We start from the raw sequence: 24,415 nt of genomic DNA, 5'->3' as shown, positions 1-24,415 counted from the left end.
TATCAAAGGTTCAAGAGATAGTGAGTAAGGATAATGGAACAAAAGGGTGATATATAAAACAAAACCTTGACTTGCTTCCTAGAGACTAAACTTAACTATTAGGTTAACCTCCTGTCTAGTTTATCTCGCCCAAAGCCTTTTGCAGCGATTTCAACCAAGGCTGATTAAGATCCCGTTTTCATGAATGTAAACGCACTACCTGTTTACTTCCTAGGTGCAGGTTACTAACTTTTGCCTTCTACCTATATCCCCAAAGTTCATTGTCTGTTCTCTGAGATGGGATAACCCATCGCTTGCTTTTCCTGTATGCTCTTTCCTGTTGATTTCACGTCTCCTGTTGACTTCATATGTAAATATGCCTCCATTGTGTTAGCTTATGATGCTTAATTTACATGCAACAGAGAAACAGGTGAATAAATACCTTTTTTTCTGACAGGAAACCTGCTTCTCCACCTCTGCTGTAATACAGAATTTAAGAACATATTTTTAGCATAGATATGTAATTCCTTTGTAGTATCTGTACATACATTTCACAGTGGTATCAATGGCCAGTGTGACCCTGGCTTTCATTTAAGACCTCATATGATATTCTTTGGTGAACCAGAACACATCAGATCAGGATATTCTTGTAACCCCCTTGCCAGCTGAAACTGAGAGGCCCAGGGTCCCAGATAGGGCCGGTGATTTGGGGTGATGGCTCACTCTCACACCCTAAACTGTCTGCAGCTTACTGTTTCCCTCTTGTGTTGCTCACCTGAATGGGTTACTATCCTGCCAGGAGAAAGACTTTGTGTTCCACTGGATTTCTGCCTCCAAAACAAAACACACACACTCCCTGACTGTAGGTAATATTGGTTCAGGATGGGTCTGGACACTGTGGGCCTGATTCTCACTTACATTGAGGGCCCTTTACACTGTGGGTGTAAATATAACTTGAGCACATTTTAAGCCAGAGCAGCCTGAAGGGACCTCCATGTAAATGAGAAGAGGGCCCTGTGTCTCACTGTTCTGTGCAGTGCTTGTCTCCCATAGTAATGCTCTTCTGATTACCATATTTTTGGCAGAGTTGATTAAGATTAGCAAAAATATTAGCAAAACTCTATGTTCATGTAACAATATAACAGGGACTATAATGTTTCCATAGACTTCTCCTCCAAAATCAACATTATCCAGAAGATCTTCGCTATATGAAGAAAGCAAAAAGAGTGGTGAGGAGGTCCGAGAAAAAATAGAGTATGCAGATGGCAAGGTAAGGGACCTTACGCAGATGTAAGGGTAGAAAAAGGGGGATCAATAGGATCCCTGATATGGCTATGAATTACCGTTACACAGGCTCTAGAGAACATTTTGTAAGTGAAGTTTCCCTTCTCCACAGGAAAGCAAAAATGTAAAGATCACACCATATGTTATGGGAAATTTGATTCAACTAACGAGCTTGGAATCCAGACACCTGGATTCTATTCCCAGCTCCTCCACTGATTCACCATGTGACCTTTGGCAAGTCACTTATCCTGTGTGCTTCAGTTACCCCATTTGTAAACTGGAGATAATGACACCTACCATCTACAGATAAAAAAGTGCTACCTAGGTGTGGTGTTTATCTGCTTGCATGGATTGGGCAGCCCTCTTTCCAATGCCATTACAGGAAGTGCGGTTGAGACTTGCACCCAGGCTCCCGCCAACTCTTGTGTAACATTGCTACAAACCGTCTTGTCCCATTAAACTGTTTTCAGCACTAATTTAGGGGGGACCCATTGTCAGCTATGGGTCAGTTTTCTGGCATCGACCAGGGCTTAAGGCATGAGACATTAGTTCATTCCTCATGTCCATTCAGTTCTAGACCTCTCTGCAAATGCTACCAATGAGGGTGTCAATTAATGACGGTTGTTTTAATGGGAGTTTATGTGATGTAGATACTGTCTGGCTGGTGGGGACTGGCCAGAGACCACCAACTCTTCACAGTTGTTATTGAGATGGGCTCTGACAGCCTCTACCTGTCACACTTCCTTCTCACAGAAGTAGCAAATGCAGGACCTGTAGTTCTGCATCTGGAAAGGAAAACAATCATGAAAAGATTAGGCATTTTCACCACTTCTTTCAGCTCATAAAATCAAGAGTTGTTCTGGGCTTGTTTGGGGGGGCTAGAGAAATGGGATAGAGAGGTGTTATGGCATTAAAGGTGGAACGAGACATTAACACCCACCCTAACGCACGTGGACCTCTTAGTAGCAATACTTCTTGTTAAAGTGTTCTTCGTAACAAATTTCAGTTATTATCCAGGCATCTTTGAATACAATTGCATTTAAATAAAAATATTGTCCCAAGTATTCATTACAATGCCTGTTTTGGGAAGCCCTAGTTTCCTCTCTTCCTCCTCCCTTCCTTTTTGTATTCCTCCTCTCTCCTGTTCATGACTTTCCTTTCCCATGAGGAATGGCTTATGACACTGGCGCCATATGGTAGAGTTAAGGCACAGCTCTTCTGACTACCTCCTCCACTGGGATTTCACTGAATGGATTGTGTTATGTAAATCAATGCAACCTGATGACCAGAAGCAGCTACCCTAGTGACTCCAGCCAAGCCTGCTTGGGTTAACTAGAGGTTCTGCTAGACAGCAGGTCTCATCTGATAAACACATCAGCTGCAGAAGCGTACACGGATGATGTGTTCACTGTCTGCTTGTCAAGTGGTCTTGAGTGATTTCCCAGGGGCTCTCTGCATACAGCAAATTTAGCTTCCATAGAGCTGAAGTGCTTGTTAATGGGGTCACATTATCTGGAAGTAAAATTGCCATCTGCATATGTTACCACCATATGCCAGCTTATCTGATCAGATCATTTTGGTCCCCTCCACCCAGATCCTAGGTTTCTTGGTGGGGGACTCAGTTTGTTCTGACTTGTGTGGAGATATATGCAGACTAACTAGATTGTCTTAATCAGGAGTTTTAGCTCACTCCAACTGAGTAGCTGCAGAATTGTCATCCTTCACTGAAATCACAGTGCTTGCCGGCGCTCTGAAACTCAGACTGAATGAGAGGAAATAGCAATCTGGTCAACCTGCCAAAGCCCGCATTTGGAGGTGGGGGGGGAGAGATAGACAATGTTGAGGTTTCTGTGTTGGCACACAGGTGACGTAGGAATTACTTACCCATGCTATAGAAATAAGCTTCGAAGGGCTGCAGCATAGCCTCAGGTCCCTGTGTTAATGAAATATTTAGCAGCAAACTCTCATTTCAGTTACACCACTGCAACGTTACTGACTGCACTGAGGCTGCACTGGTGTAGCTGAGAGGGGTGTTTGGCCCATTTTGTTTCTCTTATGCAGGGTATTTTGTGTGTTTAAAGGTAGAAGAGGTGCTTACTGATGGCCGTCGAATCATTACTTTCCGCAACGGTACCAAGAAAGAGATCAGTGCTGATAAAAGGATGACGGTGGTTACTTTTTTCAATGGAGATGTAAAGAAGGTCATGCCGGATCAGAGAGTGGTGTGTAAACACCTGTATTTTCTTTTTTTTAAAAAAAGCTTGTCAATATTTTATGCAGATTGACTAGTACTACAAGGCCCTACATCTTGTGGCCATGGTAGAAGAAGAGACTTTTTAGTAGAGATTTGAAGGAGAAGCAGGGTGGCTTGGTGACCTGGGCTAGAGAGTCTACCCCACAGACAAGTGGAAGAGTGAAAAGATGCCAAGATAGCAGTAGAAGATGGAACAAATGGCGCACTGATGCTGACATCTTTGGTGGAGCAGGTGGAAATGGAAACCATGATACAAAGCAAAGTGTGAGACATGGCTCCTTGGGGCAGGGAGTGTCTCTTTATTATACGTTTGTAGGGTGCCAGTGCAATAGGCTCCTGTCCTCTAGGTGCTACCATAATACAAATAGGAGATAATAATGTAATGTGAGCTGGGGTGGAGTTGAACAGGTTCTTGAAGGTAGGATGAGAATTTTACACTTCATTACGTGTGCAAGGAGGAGCAAGAGGAAGGATCCAGTGGGCAAGGAAGATAATTTTAGCAACTGTGTTGATCATTTGGATGTTGTAGAGGAGAAAGCAGTAAAATTGGGACACATCCTATATGTGAGGGAAGGAGGAGAGGAAGGAGTTGAAATATAAATACAGTTACTTGTGCGTATTCCAAATACCCTACGTTAATTCAAAATCATTTTTCTGTGAGAGATTTTTAAAAACGTTGTTATAACTGTATCCCATTATTAAAATATTAGAAACAAAATACAAACTCTTCACTGTCCTTGCAGATTTATTATTATGCAGATGCACAGACAACCCATACCACTTATCCAAATGGCTTGGAGGTGCTGCAGTTCCCTAACAATCAGATAGGTATGTGGTAGCTCATAACTTTTGCAGGAGTATCTTCTTATAAAAAATGGCCTGACTCTAACTCTGGGAGACTGGGACTTTTCACGTCACCACTCTGTCCCTTGGATTCCCCATCTATAAAACGTGGATAATCGATATTTGCTTTGAGATCTACAGATGTAAAAGCACCGTTTCGATGCTTATCATTATTTATTCTTTACCATTTTTAATAGGTTATCGTCTATAAAGTTCATTCCTCATCCCTGTGTCTTGTGAAAGAACATGCTGTAGTTTCATATAAACCAACATGATGGAGTTTCTAAATTGATTTTAAAAATATTGTTTTCTACAGAAAAACACCACCCAGATGGCACCAAAGAAATTGTGTTCCCAGATCAGACAATGAAACGCTTCTATGATGGTGGGCTTGAGGAAACGGTTTTTCCAGATGGTACAGTAGTAAAAATAGAAAAGTAAGTATCCTGTGAGGTGACATGACTGGGGTACTGAGCAGATGTATACTGGCTCTCCTGGTGGGAGGGCTGAAGGTTACAGCTTTCGTTTGTGTCTTACAAGGTTCATTTTTACAAACGAGAGGGTTGTTTTGTTTTCAGTACATACCGATTTGTTCGGAGGTTTCAGAAGAATTGAAAAGAGACAGGATTTGGAGTACGACTGGAGGAAAGCTTTTACCAGAGCGAAGCATTGGGGATGATTCTTCACGGCCTTGCATCTTGTATAGTCATTTGCAGCTGGATACAGTGGGTGTGATTTGATTTAGTAGCACTTTAGACTCACTTTGTTCAGCTGTAATGACTTGTTACGCAAGGGGCAAGGCACCAGAGGGTCAGGTGCACTGGGCTAGTGCATAGAGCAGGGGACTGAAGATCTGGACTCCTGGCCTCTATTCTTATCTCTGTGGCTGACTCTCTCTCCTTGGGCAAGTCATTGCAAGTGACACCTCCCTGTGCCTCAGTGAAAAATGAGTAATAATAATACTTATCACTGCATATATCACAGGGGTATTGTGAGAACCACTGTTTGTAAAGTGCTTTAAGATTCTTGGATGAAGAGTGCTCTGTAAGTGCAGATTATGTTGTTCATTATTATTTGAGTTAAGTTTACATACTGACATATCTCTGTGATGAAGACCACATTGTGAGAACTGCTGAGAACCGCAGTTCTTCTGTAAATGCTATTACGTTTGGGTGGTTGAAGATCAGAGCTGTGCTGAAACTTGGAGGGGAAAGCTTCCATCTGATGTGTTATATATATTCATAAGATATATTCATAAGAACATTCAGTCTCAGTGATGCATTCCTGTGCACCCTGTCCGTCTCCTGCAGCAGTGTATATAACATTAGGACTACTTTCACCCATGTGAACACAAGAAGATGTCAATCGTGTGTCCTTGCACCAGCCTGGGCCTATCCACCATAGGGAGGATTCATTTCACGGAGCATAATTGCAGCTTCACCTCCCTTGTTGCTTTCACCTGCAGGGAGCAGTTTTAAGTTATGGATGGGACTCCATCAAAGCCCCACTGTTGGAAGCAGCTCTTGGAATGTGTTGATTCAGTATATCCACGCCCCTTCCCTGTCCAGTGCTGGCCACTTTGGAGGCAGCCCTGGCCCTCAGCATTGGTTTCTGCAGCTATCTATTATACTGTAGCAGCCTCCCCACAGTGTATTTTCCACTGCTGGAGTCTGTCAGGATCAGGGGAGCCAGAACAGGGGTGAACAGGGGGTCATGGCCCCATCACTTTTTACCAACCATAAGACCAAGCGACAGGGGGAGGAGGTGGGGAGGAGTGAGTGTGGGGGGGTGTCTTGGGGGGAAGAGGCGGTGCGGGAGCAGGGCCTCAGGGGAAGGAGTGGTGTGAGGGTGGAGGCTCAGGGAGAAGGGGTGGCATGGGGGCATGGCCTCAAGGGGGGAAAGGTGGCATGGAGGGGCAGGGCCACGGTTTGGGTGCCAGTCCCTCCTCCCCCATTTTAGGGAGCTTCCACCGCTCCTGGTCAGGATGTACTATACACCCCTGGGGAATCTGGGTTTTTGTACATGGCTGAATACTTTATCGATTGTCATTTTTTTCAGGAACGGCAATAAAATGGTGATGTTCAGTAATGGACAGAAGGAGATTCACACATCACAGTTCAAGAGGAGGGAGTACCCCGATGGCACTATAAAGACTGTGTACTCCAGTGGCCAACAGGAAACAAAGTATTCCTCTGGACGGGTGCGAATCAAAGACGAAGAGGGCAACATCATCCTCAATAAGAAGTGATTCATCTGCTCTAGGCACAGTGTTGTATGTAGGTTGTTCAAGCCAGTTTCTGGTTGAGATTGGTTATTATTTTACAGTGTAGATATCTGTATCCCCCGGAAGTGCACAAGTCTGATGTGTTTTGTTCCTTGTCCCTTTGCCTGCCTTTCTGTTCCTTGAAAGAATTAGGGCCTGACTGTGAGTGGCGCTGAGCACCCACAACTCCTCTCAAAGTCAATTAAGGATCAGGCTCATAACAAGTTGTGTTCTCTAAAATCATAAATGAATGTCACGCGTCTCAAGGAAAACCAGAAATTGCAGTGTGGAGAACATTTCACTTCTTCCCACCGGGTGTAAGGAAGAAGGGGATGGACTTGGAGACTAAGCATATGATATGCCTAGATATGAAAAGCATATGATATGATATGGTCCACTTTGTCACGTGGACCATAAGTTCACATTCCAAGTAGATATGTAGGATTGAATTTTACTTGCATTCACTGAATTTTAGTTAAACTACAGCTTTCTGGGTGGGTGTTTCTTGAATGAGGCTTCTAAAACTGCACTCATGTCTGCCCTGAATAGACATTAACCAACCCATGGTACTTTCCTTTCCACCAGGTGTTTGCCTGATGACCTTGCCCAAAATTTCCCTTCCCCTTACTCGGGTGCTAGTTGGCTCCTCTGTCTACCCCAGAAGTGCCTGCATTTCAATGGTGTTGTATGTATACCCCATAGCTGTAAGGCACTTTGAGATCCTTTGGAAAGACACCATATAAATGTAAAAAATATTGTTTTTATTATTCAGCATGATAGATCCACCCAGACATGCTGCATTAAACAAAATCATTAATGTGAACACAGTTTATTAAGTAAACATCTAAAGACCATGGTCCAGCTCCTCAGACTTCAATAGAGCCATGTTGATTTACACTCCATGAAGATCTGGACCGAAGTCTTTAATTTTAAAAATATTTCTTGTTGATTGTCTCTGTCTCTCTCTCTCTAGCATTATTTAATTTCTTTTGACTCCAGCACCCAAAATACATGTGTAAAGTCCTGCAGATGCCTAGCAATCTACCTTTATTCTTTCCTCACATGCAAGTGTAAAATAATTGCAAGATTATGCAATTGTTCATTTTTCTGTTTTGTTTCTTGCAGCTCAGAATACAAACAAATTTGCATTCAAATTACTGTGCAGTCTGGAAGATGTAGTCTGACTAGACAGAAAGTGTATAAAACAAGTTATTTCCCATTAATATTGATCACAGATGACAGTGTGTATAAATGTAATTACTCTTTTCTAAGCATTTGATGATGAATACTTTTTAATGTGATTCGGGTGTGATAACATAGTTGTAATTTTATTCCTTTTACTCCCTATGTGTAAAATAAACTATTTAGAATTGTGTGCTTTTCACTATCGTAATCTTTAATTCATTTCTACATAGCTTGCGAAAGGCAGCTTATTTAAGAAATCCAAAAAGATCTCTATTCCATGTCCTTTGTTACAGGGTAATACATCTTGCTGCTACATAAAGGCTGAAACGAGGCTAATAGCCATCACAGCAAAGCTGTCATTGAAAACTGCATTCAATCAGGTTAGGAAAATAGACATGGCGTTTGCATCTGCAAATGAGAAACATCAAGCTTATTCCTAAGAATACTGTTTTTTAAAAAATTTACTGATCATCAATGAAGCAGCTGATTTGTGCTCATTTACGGGCATTGAGGAAATGTTTGGTGGTTTTTGCTTGTCACTTTTATCCTTAAATCATGACTAAGTATCTAGAAATCTGCTTGTTTGCACCATTAATTATAATCCTGTTATGGGGTGCCTGCCCCACACTGGGCTCTAAGGGGTTAGCCCTGTGTGGGAGGCAACCAATCAGAGAAGGGCTGAGAGGAGCAGTCAATCAGGGCTGGGCAGGCCCATATACGAAGGGCTGCAGAGCATTCACAGTGGAGAGATCTGACAGCCTGAATCAGTTGCCTTTAAGGGCACATTGTAAGGTCTGGTTTCAGAGTAGCAGCCGTGTTAGTCTGTATCCGCAAAAAGAACAGGAGTACTTGTGGCACCTTAGAGACTAACAAATTTATTAGAGCATAAGCTTTCGTGGGCTACAACCCACTTCTTCGGATGGGAGTTGGGCATCTGAGTGCTAAAGACAAGCACACTCCTGTGAGCTGTTTTTGGGTAACCTTGCAGCTTTGGGACAAGTGATCCAGATCCTTGGTCTGTGTTAGAGCCAGACAGGAGTGTCTGACTCAGCAAGACGGGGTGCTGGAGTCCTGAACTGGCAGGGAAAACAGAAGCAGGGGTAGTCTTGGCACATCGGGTGGCAGCTCCCAAGGGGGTTTCTGTGATCCAACCCGTCACAGTGGTTGCATCCGAAGAAGTGGGTTGTAGCCCACGAAAGCTTATGCTCTAATAAATTTGTTAGTCTCTAAGGTGCCACAAGTACTCCTGTTCTTATTGTAAGGTCTGTTTACCCAGGCTTTCTCTGAGGGTGTCGTTTGGGATTGTTTGTGTTGGCTACTATTAGATGCTGGAGGCATTGTACTGTTATATGATTGTTCTTATTTAAATGTGCCATGGGTAATAGTATACTCTGTAAGTGACATAAAGACATTTACATTGTGGTACATGAGGAGAGGCACCTTCTCAAGTAACCAGGCTCTAATCTAAACTATGTACTGTAGGGCTTTACAGATCAAAGTCAGCACCTTGAATTGGACCCAGAAGTAAAAGTGAGAACAGTAAAGTCAACAAAAAACTGGTGTAAAATATTTCCTCTGAGTAATACCCATCTAATAGTTATATAGTTGCCTTGTCCATTACCAAAACTTCCACATGGCCTTCATGTATAGGCTCATGTAGATGAAAAATACATTGCAGTAATCCCAATAAAAGTCACAAAAGTATGGTATTTCCTTGGCAGGCTCTTGATCCAAAATAAAACGTCACAAATGTCTTACCAGCTATGCTTGAATTATGGTGGGGCTGGGGAGGGAGGGGCAGGCCCCCATACTACTTTTAGTGGTTACCTCACTTCTGTCTTATGACTCCCGCTTACTTCTCACTACTGTTTACATTAAAGCCACTCCCTATTTTCCCCCCATAATTTGAGCACTACTTACCATATGCAGGTAAAAAAGGTTCTCTGGGCCAAAAGCTTCACCAGTAGCACCCCCAAATTGCAAACATCTTGGAGAAAAGATAAGCAAAATCTCTTTCAGGCACAGGGCGGGAACTACTTCTGTTGTATCCCCAGGTTCCAACCCACTAGTATCACCTATGTCTTGTCTAGACTGAGTCTCAGGCAACTCGCTCTAAGTCCCTGTCCTGGCCAGGCACTAGGAAAGTGGACACTGCACCATCTGGGTCTGATGGATTTAGAGCTGCATGTCCTGTGCATGTTAATGATACCACACCCCAAATCATTTTGCTAGCTCTCCCAGGAGCCTGGCACCATACTGCCTGGGGTAGTGGCAAACCAGAGCCTAGCTCGTAGAACCCTTTACAGCTGCAATTGCCCATAGTATAACCATTTTGGGTGAGAGTAGGAACGAATATTTAATGGTAATTTTGTTGTCTTGTCTGACCTGGGGTGCTAGAAAGTAAGCCTCAGGAGATGCTGAATAGTATAAAAGCAAAGGAACCATCAAAATAAATAGCACAAGACTAGTTTTCTCTCAGAGAGAGGGAAAAGGTGATGGCATAAATCACAAGAGCTATGTAGCTCATGCCGTAACCAGAACACCTTCAATGGAAATAAAAACATAGTAAAAATGAGCCCTGATTTGGTTATTCTTAATACAAAAAGACAGCTCCCTACCTCTTCCTCACACCCCTCTCTTCTCTAATCCTTCATGCTGCAAAACCCCTCTGCCCTGTATTCCGACTGACAATGGCCTTTCCCAGCCACAGATGATTCCTTCTAAGAGCACAAATAACCTGTATCAGTGTGGCTGCATACTCCATTTGCAGGATCAGAGTCTTACCAACCCTAAACACACAGAACAAGCCAGCCCCAAACATCCCTCTGTGATTCTTATTATAGAAGCTGTAAGGGGTGACTTTGTAGGGAGATAGAATACAGTTGCAACACTTCAATTCTTTGTTACCCACAGATTTTCTGGCATCAGACTTAGATGCCACGGCAGTCCGAATTTTGCCTAATGTTTGGAACAAAATGAGAATGTACTTCTGTAGATCAAGCAGATGCAGTTACTGCCAGACAGACAGTTGGTGGCAGTAGAGATGCACAAGGAGCTCAAATGTTTCAATTCAGTGTTAATGGGGGAGGGGGGGTTTCTCCCTTCTCAGTTTATTGCACAAAAAGTGTTAAACCCGCAGTCTGATGTAAGGCTGCGTAATTATGGCATAACAAAGCTGAGTAACTGTTTAACATTAGTAAGGCCCCAGCAGGTATATAATGTATTGTGTCTGTGGGAGAGATTTTATCTGGTGTTCCAAAAATGGCACTTGGTGGTCTCATCGCAGCTCCAATATTAAATTCCTCTGTTGCCGTGGGAGACTTAATTATAATATTTTCTACCTCACAAAGACTGTTAGGGATTCTTTGTTTAGTATTTGAGAAGTGGGTTTGAAAACCAGTCTGGATCAGCATGTAGGATATTTTTGAAATTACATTTCATAAGAATTTCTGCAGAAACCCATTTTTCAATAAAATGAACGTAATTCTATTTGGATGGTATTTCTTCACACAACATGTAGTCAGTTTGCAGCTGTGACTGCCCAAAAGCTCAGTGTATGAGATCGTGTACTGAATTCTTAAAGAGACTTGATAGTTTTATGACCATTAATAACACTGTAAACTATGGGACATGGATATCCAAGTTGCATGCTTCAGGGGGTAAACTAACCAACATTTTATAGTTATAAAGCCTCCCAGGCAGGAAAAGAAAAGCTATTGGCAACGAAGGGTAGGACTTAATAAATGACTCATAAACAAAAGCAAAGATTGAGATTTTTAAAGCTTTTGAAAGAATATACAACTTTATATTTTCATTTTGGGACTATTTCACAGGCAGAAGAATACTGTATAAATTAATTATGCAATTCATTCTTTTATTTAAAAAAATAATTTCCTAGTGTCATTGTTAAATTACAAGAGACATTTTCAAATTGTGTGTGGTTTTGCAAGATCCCTATTTCTGAGATGACTTCCGCACATACCCACCATCTTCAAACTAAACCACCAGCTAAGATGTGTCAATAGCACCATTCATATCTGGTTATTGTCTTCCTCTTTCATTGTGTGGCAGCTTATATCCTAACATCCACTGAGTTATCTAAAAGTTAAATAATCTTTTCTCTTCTTTACTTTCTGCTGTCCTGGGGGCAACTGTTTGTTCATTAACTTGTGTATTTCTTGCACAATGCTTTTTACATCTATTCCATTTCTGGAGGCTTCAAGCGCAGCATCGTTGAAAGGAAATATAAGGACAAAATCACCTACTCGAGGGAAGGGCCTTTTGTCTTTAGTGGAGAGAAAATATGGAGGAATAGTTAATTTGTAGTTACATAACTCAGTGGTAGGCAACCAATGGGTGACTTGGACAGATGCATGTGCAGGGTGTCTAGCTCCTGGCAGCTGTTTGCTTTTAGACGCCGCCTTTGATTGCGAAGATGTTTTCGGCCTGTTCATCCTTTCCCGGAGCTGTGAGGTTAGTGTTTTCCTTGGATATGTTCTGGCCATTTTCCCCATCACTATGGCCTCCTTCTTAAACGAACCTCCTGCAACCTCCAAGAGAGACTGCACTGCAGAAGTGGCAGTGCATTCACTCTCTTGCCTAGAAGCAAGGAAATTGGGAGCGTCATCTGTTGCATTTTCACCCTGTGTCGTCAAGGGGATATGTGTTCTACCAGCATATGAAGCTTTAGTGCCAGGCCCGTTGTTTTCTCTCAAGGTGTCAGTTTGCTTATAATTTAGCAATTCAATGATATCATGGAGAAGTCTTTTTTTCACTGTTGTGTCGATGGAACAGTCTAGGCGCAAGGCTGGGCTGTAGTTTACCTCTAAAAGCCATGGTTTGAATGTGTCATCGATCAGAATGTCGAACCCAAAGAGCTCAAAGCAATTGGACGTCAATGGAACAGAAGGGGTTATAGCAAGCAGGGTCAGCATTACGATGTTGTTTATTCTCCGCCACAGAAGCAGGTCGTCCACCTCATGGCTGCGTAGGTAAGATCGGAATTTGCTGAATGTCCATTTGCAGCCACGGCCGATCCCTTCTTTATTTTTTTTGTATGAGGCACCAAATTTATTGATGCTGGTGTTTGTCAGATGGGCATAGACGTTGTCCAGAGAACCGAGGTCAAACTTTTCAGTGGCAAACCTCACCAGCCCTTCTTCGTAAGTGTAAATGGTAAGGGGGCAAAAACTGGTGACACAGACATAGAGGCGGAGATCCCATTTGTACCCAGAAATAAGCAAAGGGTTACTAATGTACTTCTGCACAATGACCATGCAATCATATACAAAGTCTTTAATGTCCTGGAAAATGAGTATGCCCCTTCCACGAGACAAATCCACAGGCTTGCAAATCCAATAGCTTGGCTTTTTGCCCTGTGACTCTCTCTCCTTGGTGTATTGTGCTATAAACTTGACATAGTCATTAGGCATGATGAATGCCACTGGACTAAACTCATAAAGAGATGGTCCATAAATCCCCTTCATGCGTTTCAGATGTCTTGCCAGATAGTCTTTCCTTGTGATCCTCACTGTTTCTGGATAGTGGTTGAGCCTCTGCCATGGTTTAATGCTTCGGTGGTCAGTCATACGGAAAGGGGAGTTCTGCCAGTACAGATTCCAGTCTGCTTCATCTTGCTCTTGTTCATCAAATTCACTCCAACCACGTTCCAGTAAGACCTCACGGACTGCTTCAGGAACGCTCTCGTGGAGACGGAAGACCAGAGGCTTCAGGATGTCTTCTGCATCATGGTCATATGCCATTGTGTGGGCCTTATTTTCTGAAAAAGAATTATCAGGAGGGAAATAAATAAATAAATGGTTGTCACAAATTGAGCTGAAACATATCATATACATCTCGGCACACCCAAAGCCTCTCTCTCCCATGGGTCTTTCTGCCATGAATGTGCAAATTGCAAATGAAAAATGGAGTCCAAAGCTTTATTTACTGCTGAAGGAGCAATTGTACAAGCCTCATGTACAATACTGGTTTCAGAAAACTTTAAGGCAGCATGAAACACGGCTGTCTCTAACAAATTGAATGTCCATATATTTCCTTTTGCTTTGCTTTTTAATTTAAAGTGGCCAATCTTAGCAGTATTGGGCTTGCGCTTTTGTAATTCACAGATATCTATTATTTTACAATGTCATTGTTCAGTCCAATGATCATAACTTCCCCTATTAGACCTTGTCTACACTAGTAATTTAGGACCCATAATTCCCAACAGTTGCCTTAGACAAGGATCAGACATTTTACCACCATGTTATCAAACCCTTTTCTGAGGAAAACCCCACTGTAGACAAGATCTTAGGACCCGATCCAAAGCCCACTGAAGTTAATGGAAAGACTCTATTGGCTTCAGTGGGCTTTGGATCTCAGCCTAAAGTCCTGGTATCACCTGGCTGGTCTACCTAATACTTTGCTGTTATCAGTGAAGCTTTTCCTCCTTCCTGAAGAGCTCCATATACTGTTCCTTCTCATTGCCCTCCTGCAGAGGAGTTCATACTCCCTGGGGTTTGTAAATAATCTCCTATAGGAATTAATGTAAACTCCAAATGATGCACCATTTCAGAATATGCACAGCAGATGGTGCATGCCAGCTCCTTTGAGTTGGAAATGCATTTTAATTCTTCTAGTTTCCTGGGGAAATTAACTTTTAAATAAGACACTCCCTTCCCACCCTCCCACCACACACACACACCACCCCAATTCATTCTAAATATAAAGAAATGGGGTACAACTTGAAAGCTCTGTTGTCCCTGCTGTCTGTGGAGGGCACAAAATCCCAGTCGATATCTGTCTTAGGGGGTATTGCTGCTTCTGTGGCAGTGCTCTGCCCTTCCCCCAAACCTGCTGCAGAAGCTCCTTTACATCTAGAAAGGAGGAGAGACTGCAGTTAGGGGGAGAGCAATTCTACAAGGCATCATGTCTGCCATTGAAATCCATGCCCTTAAGATCAGCATGAACTTACCTATTTTACCATTCCACACTCTGAAATCCCCCAGGATGGGGCCTCCAGAAACGGACATTAAATTTTACTCTTGGAATGTAACAACATTAGAAAATAAAAGAAGAAAGGAATTTTCCTAATCACAATTCTTAGGCTTTGTCTACACTATGCCGCTTATAGCGACACAGACATGCCACTACAGCCGTGCCGCTAAAAGGTGCACAGTGTAGCCGCTGTTTGTTTGTTGGCGGGAGATCTCTCTCCTGCTGACAAAAAACTTCCACCCCCAACGAGTGGCGGTAGCTTTGTCGGCAGGAGCGCACTCCTGCTGACAAAGCACTGTTCACACCGGCGCTTTTCCTCGACAAAACTTTTGTCTTTCGGGGGCGGTGTTTTTTTAACACCTCTGAACGACAAAAGTTTTGTCGTTCACTTGCCAGTGTAGACAAAGCCTTAGTGTCTGCACAGGTCTGATGTTTCCCAAGACATGCACATCAGCTATACAGTGGTCAATCCTCTGCTCAAACTGTTTTCAGACTGACATCTTGGTATATTTTTAAAGGTTGAGAATCTTTTCTCCTGAGGTTTAAACTCCCAACTTTTGAAACAATCCCCAGAATGTAAATTCCATACATTCTAAATTGCCATAGAAACCTAGGATGCGTGTCACACCTCACAGCATTCCCTCGCCCCTCCTTTCCTGTGATAGAGTATTTATGGGGAAATGGCAATTTGTCAAAACTGAAACTTTTCACCAAAAGTGGTTGGTTTGACAAATTTCCTGCTTTGAAATATTTTTGAAAAAAAAATCTAAATTGTTGAAAAGTTCTGTTTTTCAATTGAAAAGAAAAGGCACAGTTGAAATGAAATGTTTCAATTGACCTGATTTGAATTTTTTTTCAGATTTTTCAGTCCACCAAAATATTCAAGATTTTGACTTTTTTCCCCCAATTCAGGATGGAAAAAAATTTCAAACCCTCAAAAAATTCTTGCAGGATGGGAAAACCATTTCCCACCCTCTTCCAGTATTCAGTGACATTCTTGTCCGGCGTACATGTATTGGTTACCTGAGCCTTGTGCTGTTGTCAACTGGCGCTGTCGGCTCATCACACTAAGTATCTTTCTTTTGTGAGCTTTAATCCTTGTCTGCCTTAGAGAATTTCATTGTTGCAACTTGAAACAGGTATGAATGGTCTGGTGCTATCTTCAGTGGTGCCATGTGCACAGGACAAGTTAGGACTTTAGGAAGAACTCAGGACCAGCTCTCATCTAGGTTTGACTTGCCGCCCAGACTGTGGGACTGGAGCCAGGTCTGCTGGGAAGAAGAAGCCAGGTTCAAAGGCAAATTGTGCTGTTCTGTCAAGGGAGAAAGCTGAGAGGCAGGGCAGTGGCTGGGAGAGATATGGGGACAGCAGTGGTGCCCTCCAGTGACCAGGCATCTGAACCGAGCCTGGAGGTGGTGCCCCTGACAGGGAACTGGGACCAAAACCCAGGAGGGTTTCAGCAGAGGATTGATGGCAAGAGGCTGAGGAGAAGGGCCTAACAAGAGACAGACATCATAGGAAGTGGCCCCGGGAAGCAGTGAAGCAACACAGTTAGTGTTTGAGTCAGGCAGCTATGTCACAGGAGGACCCCAGGGCTGGACCCTGAGTAGAGGGAAGGCCTGGTTTCTCCTATGGCACCACCTGTAGGTGATAGGGAAATGGCTGTGTACAAGGGGGGGAGGGACGGGGGGGAAGTGGCAGGAAGGTGAAGAATAGTGTGATCCCTGTTGAAAGAGGACAAGGAGAATCTCTGTCCAGTGGGAGCAGAAACTATTGAGGACCCATGAACTGGGGCTGAATTTCTTCATTTCATGATTTCTAATCTGTTACTCAACACTATTTATAGTAAAACAAAGTAGTTAATAAATAAATGAATATTTTTTTCTGTTGTTTTGCAGCTGAATTTATAACTTCCTTCTCTCTTGTGTTTGAGCCAGAGATGGAAGTCAGCCTGGCCCAGGTTTGGATTGAGGACACCCCTCTGAGCCTCTTCAGGTGACTCAGGAATTCCTCCTCCCCATCTCTCTCCTACACATAAGGCAGAGTCCTCAGGGAATGTACCACTCTTGGGAGATGGGATTGAGGGGAACCATGTGGGTAGTGATGTAAGTAGATTTACTTGGGTATATGGGAAAGCAGCCCACCAATGTCTATTTTCTATTCTCTTTAAGGTCCCAGGAGTGTGGTGGACACTGCTGGGGCAGAACACACATTGCCATGGCAGCCCCCAGTGATGTAAGTACATGATAGTTATTGTCCTTGCCTCCATCTTCTTCCCTAAAGTTCCACTCTCTCTTATAAAATTGCCTTTGTCGATACATATTAATCGTCCATTTAAAAAGCCCTGCAAAGAAACATTCGTGCTGCAAATTTCCTAGGCTCCGACTCAGCTCCCCTGACAAGGAATACTAAATTCCAAATAACTTTTAACTGAATTGACCAAGCTTGACAGCTCTGAGTCATAGTTTAAATGTTGCAGTTAGTTGTGTGTGTGTGTGTTATGCACTGATCAGTAGTGCTACTAGCAACCCTTCATTGAAAGGCACCGTATTATATGACTACTGAGCACAGTAAATGCTGCCACCAAGGAGTCTTAACTAACACATTGTAAATGACTCATTATTGGCTGCTAACAATACCTAACCAATAAAGCTGTTGACAGTGGTTTGCTCATGTCAGGTTGTGTCAATGGAAAACCTTTCTTGCCATTTACACTTAGAGGGAAGTTGACTGGAAAGACAAGTGCTTTGCAAGCCTAGACATAACAAATAACACCAAATTCCTTGAAAACTCAGTATCTAGTGTATATGGAGTGCAAAAACAATAAAAAGATTTCAGATATAAGGAACACAATTTAAGCACAATGAGAGGAGAACTATCATCTAGTGATAGCTAAATGCGTGAACACAAATTTGACTACTTTTTTTCCTATAAATGTGTGAATCACTGTACAAATGTCCTTTCATTCAGATGAATTTGCCTGAGTTGCTCAATTTTCTTTTGCAAATTATGAAAATATAATAATTTTAAGCTCCACCTATTTGCAATCATTGTTGCACAGTGCACTTGCAGTAGTTTCCATTAAAAGTTAACATCTGCCCACAGTTCTCACACAGTGGTATCTGAGAGGCTAATGTATTTCCTTGTATTTTAAATAAAAAATACTTGTGCTGCAGTGACTCCGTAACAAATAACTGTATGCTGATGATATTGCAATGAACTACTGTACAGGTGTCCAGTTTTAAAAGTTCACTTTTGAAATTGAACATTTGAATTTGAAATGATTTTGTTTCAAAATTTTCTTTAATTTAATTTTTTAAATTCTAAAACATTTTAAAATGGTCAACATCGAAATAACTTGTTTTGGCTTGGTCAAAATGAAATGTTTCATTTGACTCAAACAATGTTTTTCTTTTTACTTCTCAATTTGCCCATTTTTTTTAAATTATTTTATTTTGGTGTGACCCAAAATGAATTTTTTCAACTTTTTGAAATTGTCAATGAATCAAAAAATCCATTATTCTCCCAGCTCTCCTGGCTCGTAGATTTCAAGACCAGAAGGGATCATCGGATCATCTAGTAGTCTGACATCCTGTATATCACAGGCTATCAAATTTGACCCTGTTATCCCATATTGGTACCAATAACTTGTGTTTGACTAAAGCATATCTTCCAAGGAGGCATACAAGCTAGCTCAGATAACTGATTTTCTTTGCACAAAAGAGTTTTTGTGGCATCAAATCTAGCCATAGCTGCATTATGTTGGAATTAATATTGTAAAAGCCATTGTACAATGGACAAAAGATGTATTGGACAGGTGCATACTAAATATTTATTTATTGGCACCTTGTTCTTATTTAAAAACGCTACTATTGAGGATAGTCGAGAGAGACTTACAAAAAAACCTCCCTTTTCTTACTCTGCCAGTTGAAATGCAGTTGAATTCAGCATCTTACAAATCATTACATCTCTGTGAATCTGGTATGAAACAAAGAAGATCTCTAACCCTTACGATCTCAACCCCAGTTGTGTGTCCTCCATCATCAGCTGGGAATGAAATCCTTTTCACAGGATTTTTTTTTCCCTGTATAAATTCCTTCTTTCACAAGAAAGGCCAAGGACTAGAAAGTGCTTAACACACACACGACTGTACTCATCAATTCAAAATGTGCACATACCTCTCCCGCTGGTACATCTACACTTCTGGACAGGTGCATTCTCTGTATGGTAATTGTCCTAATCAACAATGCATGCTGGCCGGGACACTCCAGGCTCTAGGTAGAGAATCAGCAAACATCAACATGCACTTGAATTTTCAAATACGAACATAAGGAAACCCCTTCTTTATGCTCGCAAACGCCAAAGGGGGATTTGCAGGCTGCCTGATTCAGCAGCTACAGCTGTCTGATTGGTTTTTCTTGCTTGGATGTCTCCAAGGGCAGGCCAAGAGGGTTGAAGTATTGTTGCCTAGCAACACAAAGTAGCAATCCTGTATACAAAGGCAAAGAGTGACAGCATCATGGAAGTAGGCGAAGTGTTTTATTGAGTCCTTTCAGCTTCTGTCACCAGCCCATAGGTTCCTCTTTCTCTTCTTTAATTTCCATGAGCCAAAGCCAGCCAGCCTTGCTGTGTCAAAACTGAGCCCAGCTGGCCTTGCTCAGGCAAAACTCCCATAGGAGTCAATGAAAGCCTTGGCTTAGTAATATCAAACTTTAGCTTATGTTGCTTTTAATTTATTCTCTTTTGTGGTTTCATGCGGCGCTGCGATGGGCTTTGGTTTTTATGTGTAGGACTCTTACTGCAGTCACTGGATGTATGTAGACAATGATTAATATTAATGATATTCAGTTTAATTTAGAAAGTCAGGTGGTAAAGTAGGATGCCCCACCTTCTGCCTCCTCTCCTCTCCCCCCACCCCCCGGTGGCTGCTGCTTGGGCCAGGGCTCTCATCAATGCCTCCAACTTCCATATCAAACTTTTATCTCAGCTGCACCGAACTAGGAAAACAGGATCACAAAGTGTGAGACCAGGTCCCAGAAGGAGAAAAACTGGTAACTTCCCTCGTCTCCATCATTTATTCTCTGCTTCCCTCCTCCAACTAATTCAGTTCTGCTCCCTCGCTCCGCATTTCAGTGTCTCCTCAGCCATGGCCTGGGAACTGAGGGAACTCAGCATCTGACAGGAGGTACTCAGCAGCTTGCAGGGGGTGCTCAGCACCTTGCAAAGCTGTGACCCTGTATAATATTTGTCTGGTATAAACATCTATCATGCACAGCATTTAGTGGCAGTCTGCTTATAAACTGTTTGCTGTCCACGTGATTGGTGGTTATCTTTCCAGTACCTTCAAGCCTGCAGCGTGTACATATTGGGATTGCTCAGCATGCTACCTGAATGGGAACTCATTAACCTCATACAGGTGGAGTCAGTGATAGAAGCTACTGGGGTGAACACAGTTGTTGCTGGTGGCATTATAATAGATTGGCCATCAGCCAAGCGTGAGGTGAGAGGGGATGGCGATTCCAAGTGAGTCCTGCCTCTGGTTCAGTTCATTCCATCCAAACGTGATTTGCCTGCTTACTACCCAGTCAACCAAAGCAAGGCTTGTGGAATGTTCCTCTGGAAGGCCAGAAGCTTCATGCCACAGTGACACCAACCGTCACTTTGTTTTCCCTCTGGAGCACAGAGGCCTCCCTGGCTCAACTCCCTACCAATATTTTGATGTTGTGAGTCGTTCTATAGCACAGGCTTGGTTTATTAACTTTATATTAAATCACCACAGTTCTAACTCACTTATGGGGCCTGCTCATCCACGGCCTAATTGAAAAGTTCAGGCTGAATAGATCAAGTTTGATAGTTGGCTCTGCCAGACAGCTCAGCCGTGTTATTCGCATATGAGGCTATCGTATGCTTCACCTCACTCTGCCCTGACTAAGGCATCTCAAGTTAACTGTCTAACTGGGTATTTTTATGGCTCCCATTGCCATACTATCTGAACTTACCCTCACAATACCCCTGTGGGGCCGAGATGTAATTATCCCCATTTTACAGAGGTGGAGCTGAGGCACTGAGATATTATGTGACTTGCCCACGTCACACTGGAAGTCTGTGACAGAGCCACTAACTAAACACAAATCTCCAGTCCAGTGCCTGACCCACAAGACCATCCTTTCAGTTCTGACTCTGCCTAGCCTGTGTGCTGAGATTCCCCGATACTAGCAGCATTTTGTTGCATACTGCCTGCTTCATCTATTGTAGCTTCAGTTGGAATCTATGGTGTCTGTGGCAAGCCATTGTGGTGTCATTGCTTGACATGTCCACAGCATGAAAAATAGCCAAATAGTTTTGGAAGGAAGGAGAGGAGGTAACTGAAAGTATTTTGATAGTATGATGATAGAAAAAACCTGCTGTAGCAACAGATGCAAAGTTGCATGCACACAAATGGACATTGGGCTGAAGGACACTAAGCCCTGGTCTACACTGGGGGGGGGGAGGAGGGGGGAATCGATCTCAGTTACGCAACTTCAGCTACGTGAATAATGTAGCTGAAGTCGACATACTTAGATCGACTTACCGTGGTGTCTTCACCCTGGTAAGTCAACTGTTGCTGCTCCCCCGTCGATTCTGCCTGCGCTTCTCGTGGTGCTGGAGTACAGGAGTCGACGGGAGAGCGCTCGGTGGGAAGCGGCAGCCAGCACATCCCTCGGCCCGCGCTGCTTTCGCAGCCCCCATTGGCCTGGAGCGGCAAACCGCGGCCAGTGGGAGCCGCGATCGGCCGAACCTGCGGATGTGGCAGGTAAACAAACCAGCCCGGCCCACCAGGGTGCTAACCCTGGCGAGCCGCATGCCAAAGGTTGCTGATCCCTGATCTAGACTGTTCTCAGTGGTACCAGATGACAGAACAAGGAGTAATGGTCTCAAGTTGCAGTGGGAGAGGTTTAGGTTGGATATTAGGAAAAACTTTTTCACTAGGATTGTGGTGAAGCACTGGAATGGGTTACCTAGGAAGGTGGTGGAATCTCCTTCCTTGGAGGTTTTAATGTCAGGCTTGACAAAGCCCTGGCTGGGATGATTTAGTTGGGGATTGGTCTTGCTTTGAGCAGGGGGTTAGACTAGATGACCTCCTGAGGTCCCTTCCAACCCTGATATTCTATGATTCTATGAACATGTGTTAAGAATATGCAACAGAACGGTAAAGGAGTCAGGAGGTAAACTAGATGTTATTGAAAGTCCATCTGTAATCACTGAATGTATGGTGAACATTCCTGAGGATTCCACTGCTATAATAGTTTAGTCACACATATAACAAACAGAGTGATTAATGACAAGCCTTTTTTCAGAATTGACAGAGCCATCAGGGAGGCAGAGTTGTAAAGGATCTCTCCTGTTTTTGTTTGTTGTTGTTTTTTCTAGACATAATGAATTATACTTAATTATAAACTAGAAGGTAAAGAAAGGTATAATATGAAATGCTAGACACAACATGGATGAAATTTGGACAGGAATCCTGGTACTAGAAAATACTATTTGAGGAAGGAAAGTGGTGTGAGAACAAAATTGTAAAAAGGAATACTTTGGGGGGGGGGGGTTCCCACATTAATCTGATTATTTCTTTCTATCTTCTTGTTACATCCACATTTGTTTTTATTTCATTAATGCCTCACTCTCATGGTGCAGTTAATAATTGAACCTATTAGTCTTAAATGTTAGCTTTCATGGCATGACATAATTTATCTTACATGTCATTTGTTTCCAGGTGTGGTGCTAATCCTGACAATTGGCAGTCATTGTCTTCAACTTTTCTTCTCTTACATTTTGTTAGCTTTACAAACAGGATTATTTCTGTCCTGCTGCTGTTAGTACTACTAATAATAATCATTGATTTTGGACAGTACACACCTGCCAAGGTTCTGGGGATACTGTTCAATAATTTCATGATGCACAAAATAACCCCAACAATGTAATAAAATTCCAAACAAAAATGAAGTGGCGTTGGGAAAACCCTGCGTGGTACATAGCAGGAGGGACAAGGTGACTATGGTTATGATTTTTTAGAAATGTTGATGACCGACATTTTGAGTGGGAGGTGTTTTAAAGTGGCGAGGGAGGAGGTGAAGAAAGGAACAATAGGAAGGCATGAGTACCAGGATGCAGGAACCACAGTAGCACAGACACAATTGTCTGCTCTCCTAAGACATGGTGGAGTGGATTTTGCAGAGTGCAAATACACATGAAGACAGCTCAGATAGAATTCTTAAATATTGTAGAGCCAGGGCCTACACCGTTAAGGTTTTAAACACGAACCAGGCCAACCACACGTTCTCTGTAGTTACAGAGAGCAAGTGTAAAACAAAAAAATTCTAATGGAGGATGGCAATAATATGATGACAGATACTCTTAGGCACACAGTGTGGCATTCTGCACAAGCTACAAGCAATGGAGCAGCCTTGCATTAAAACTAGGTGGGAAGGAACTGCAATAATTTGGGTTTGCGTTCATGGGAGTAGATGTTATGATGAGGTAGTTATAAATAGGGAGTCCACTCGCATGACGTGAGGAGTGCCCCCTGAAAAAGGCTGAGCACGCTCTATGCCACTTGTTCAGACCCTTTTGTATCCTATCTATTTATCTAATACTTAGGTACAAAAACTATCCTACATTAATAAAAGGTTTTTTATCATGTTTAATAAAATTTTATTTGTAAAAAAAAATCCAATACAATTTTTAAAAAAATAGTTAGTCATTATTAGTAAGAGTTTGAGTGAAATGACAAAGTCAGATAATCTTTTAAAAACCAGAGGTATGAAAGGAGATTTATTCCTATTTCTTTATATTAGCCTGACTGGGAAAACAGTTCCTTTATATTCTTCTAAAATCTGACTGAACACTTTGAATCTCCCTTAAAGAAATCAGTTGTGCTGAGCTGCCCAGCATTCTTTGTTTCCACCGCTCTGATCCTGTTGGGTTTAAAGGCGTGTTTGCTGGACTACAGATCCTGTTATTTCCTCCTTCACAGTGGTAGGTGTTCCAGGCAAGTCCTTTGCTTCCAGGTATTCAAGTGCCCCATACATCACTATAGCCACCACCAGCACAGCCATTACGATGTACAGTTTGACGTAAACATGTAAGAAGGTGCTGTATCCAAAGGCGATGACAAATCCCAATGACTCCCAGAGTCGATAATTAGCAAAGGCTGCCTCTTTGTGCTTCTCAAATAAAACTCCATAGAGTGCTGCAAAGAAAGAGAGATGATCTTTGTGATGGTAAGTCTGAACACATTCTATATTTCCTACAACAGCAGCTATATTTCCTTCCCTGTAAAGGTCAAATCACAGGAAAATACAAGCTTGTATTTTAGTCTTCTCTGTCATGCAAACTGTATCCCATAGTGTTATAAGAAGTTAAATAATACATGTAACTTGGTGAATATATCCTAGTTGGGGAGGTGGGGGAGACAGCTATAGGCAAGGAAGAAAGGATGTTTTCTGTTGAAGATTGAAATGAGATGGCAGGAAGTTTATTCTAGACACCAAGAGCCATGAAGCAGAAGGCTCTTACATAAAGTGATGAGAACAGAAGAAGGGAGATGAGGACAGTGCTAGATGCAGTGAGGAAGT

The 24,415-nt window shown here is 42.5% G+C and overlaps 3 protein-coding genes across 4 annotated transcripts in view; 1 reads left to right on the top strand and 2 right to left on the bottom strand.

The window, feature by feature from the left end:
• The window catches only part of TCP10L2 (t-complex 10 like 2), a 57,157-nt gene extending 50,549 nt beyond the window's left edge, over positions 1-6,608 (top strand). Inside the window, exons 15-19 of the mRNA XM_029911042.1 lie at positions 1,145-1,249; positions 3,345-3,485; positions 4,261-4,345; positions 4,677-4,797; positions 6,419-6,608. Of these exons, the coding sequence (XP_029766902.1) occupies positions 1,145-1,249; positions 3,345-3,485; positions 4,261-4,345; positions 4,677-4,797; positions 6,419-6,608 (642 nt within the window). The remainder of the gene's footprint in view (positions 1-1,144; positions 1,250-3,344; positions 3,486-4,260; positions 4,346-4,676; positions 4,798-6,418) is intronic.
• Positions 6,609-11,902: 5,294 nt separating this feature from the next.
• Positions 11,903-20,996, bottom strand: TTLL2 (tubulin tyrosine ligase like 2). The gene is made up of 2 exons (XM_024205822.2): positions 20,938-20,996; positions 11,903-13,592 (listed from the first exon to the last, which is right to left on the bottom strand). Exon 2 carries the CDS (start codon positions 13,568-13,570, stop codon positions 11,903-11,905), a length of 1,668 nt encoding a protein of 555 aa, XP_024061590.1. The 5' UTR covers positions 13,571-13,592; positions 20,938-20,996.
• A 2,528-nt stretch (positions 20,997-23,524) lies between these two features.
• UNC93A (unc-93 homolog A) overlaps positions 23,525-24,415 on the bottom strand; it is a 30,785-nt gene continuing 29,894 nt past the window's right edge. For both annotated transcript variants that reach the window (XM_024205836.1, XM_024205844.1), the window contains one exon: positions 23,525-24,030. In XM_024205836.1, the coding sequence (XP_024061604.1) occupies positions 23,765-24,030 (266 nt within the window). In that variant the 3' untranslated portion in view covers positions 23,525-23,764. The remainder of the gene's footprint in view (positions 24,031-24,415) is intronic.

The sequence above is a fragment of the Terrapene carolina genome, unplaced genomic scaffold (genome assembly GCF_002925995.2).
Source record: "Terrapene carolina triunguis isolate 2854851 unplaced genomic scaffold, T_m_triunguis-2.0 Scaffold85, whole genome shotgun sequence".
Classification (NCBI taxonomy): domain Eukaryota; kingdom Metazoa; phylum Chordata; order Testudines; family Emydidae; genus Terrapene; species Terrapene triunguis.
This window is presented reverse-complemented; position numbering and strand designations above follow the sequence as displayed.

Coding starts and splice junctions, on each gene's coding strand:
- TTLL2 (XM_024205822.2), bottom strand. CDS start 13,570: ATGGCATATGACCATGATGCAGAAGACATCCTGAAGCCTCTGGTCTTC.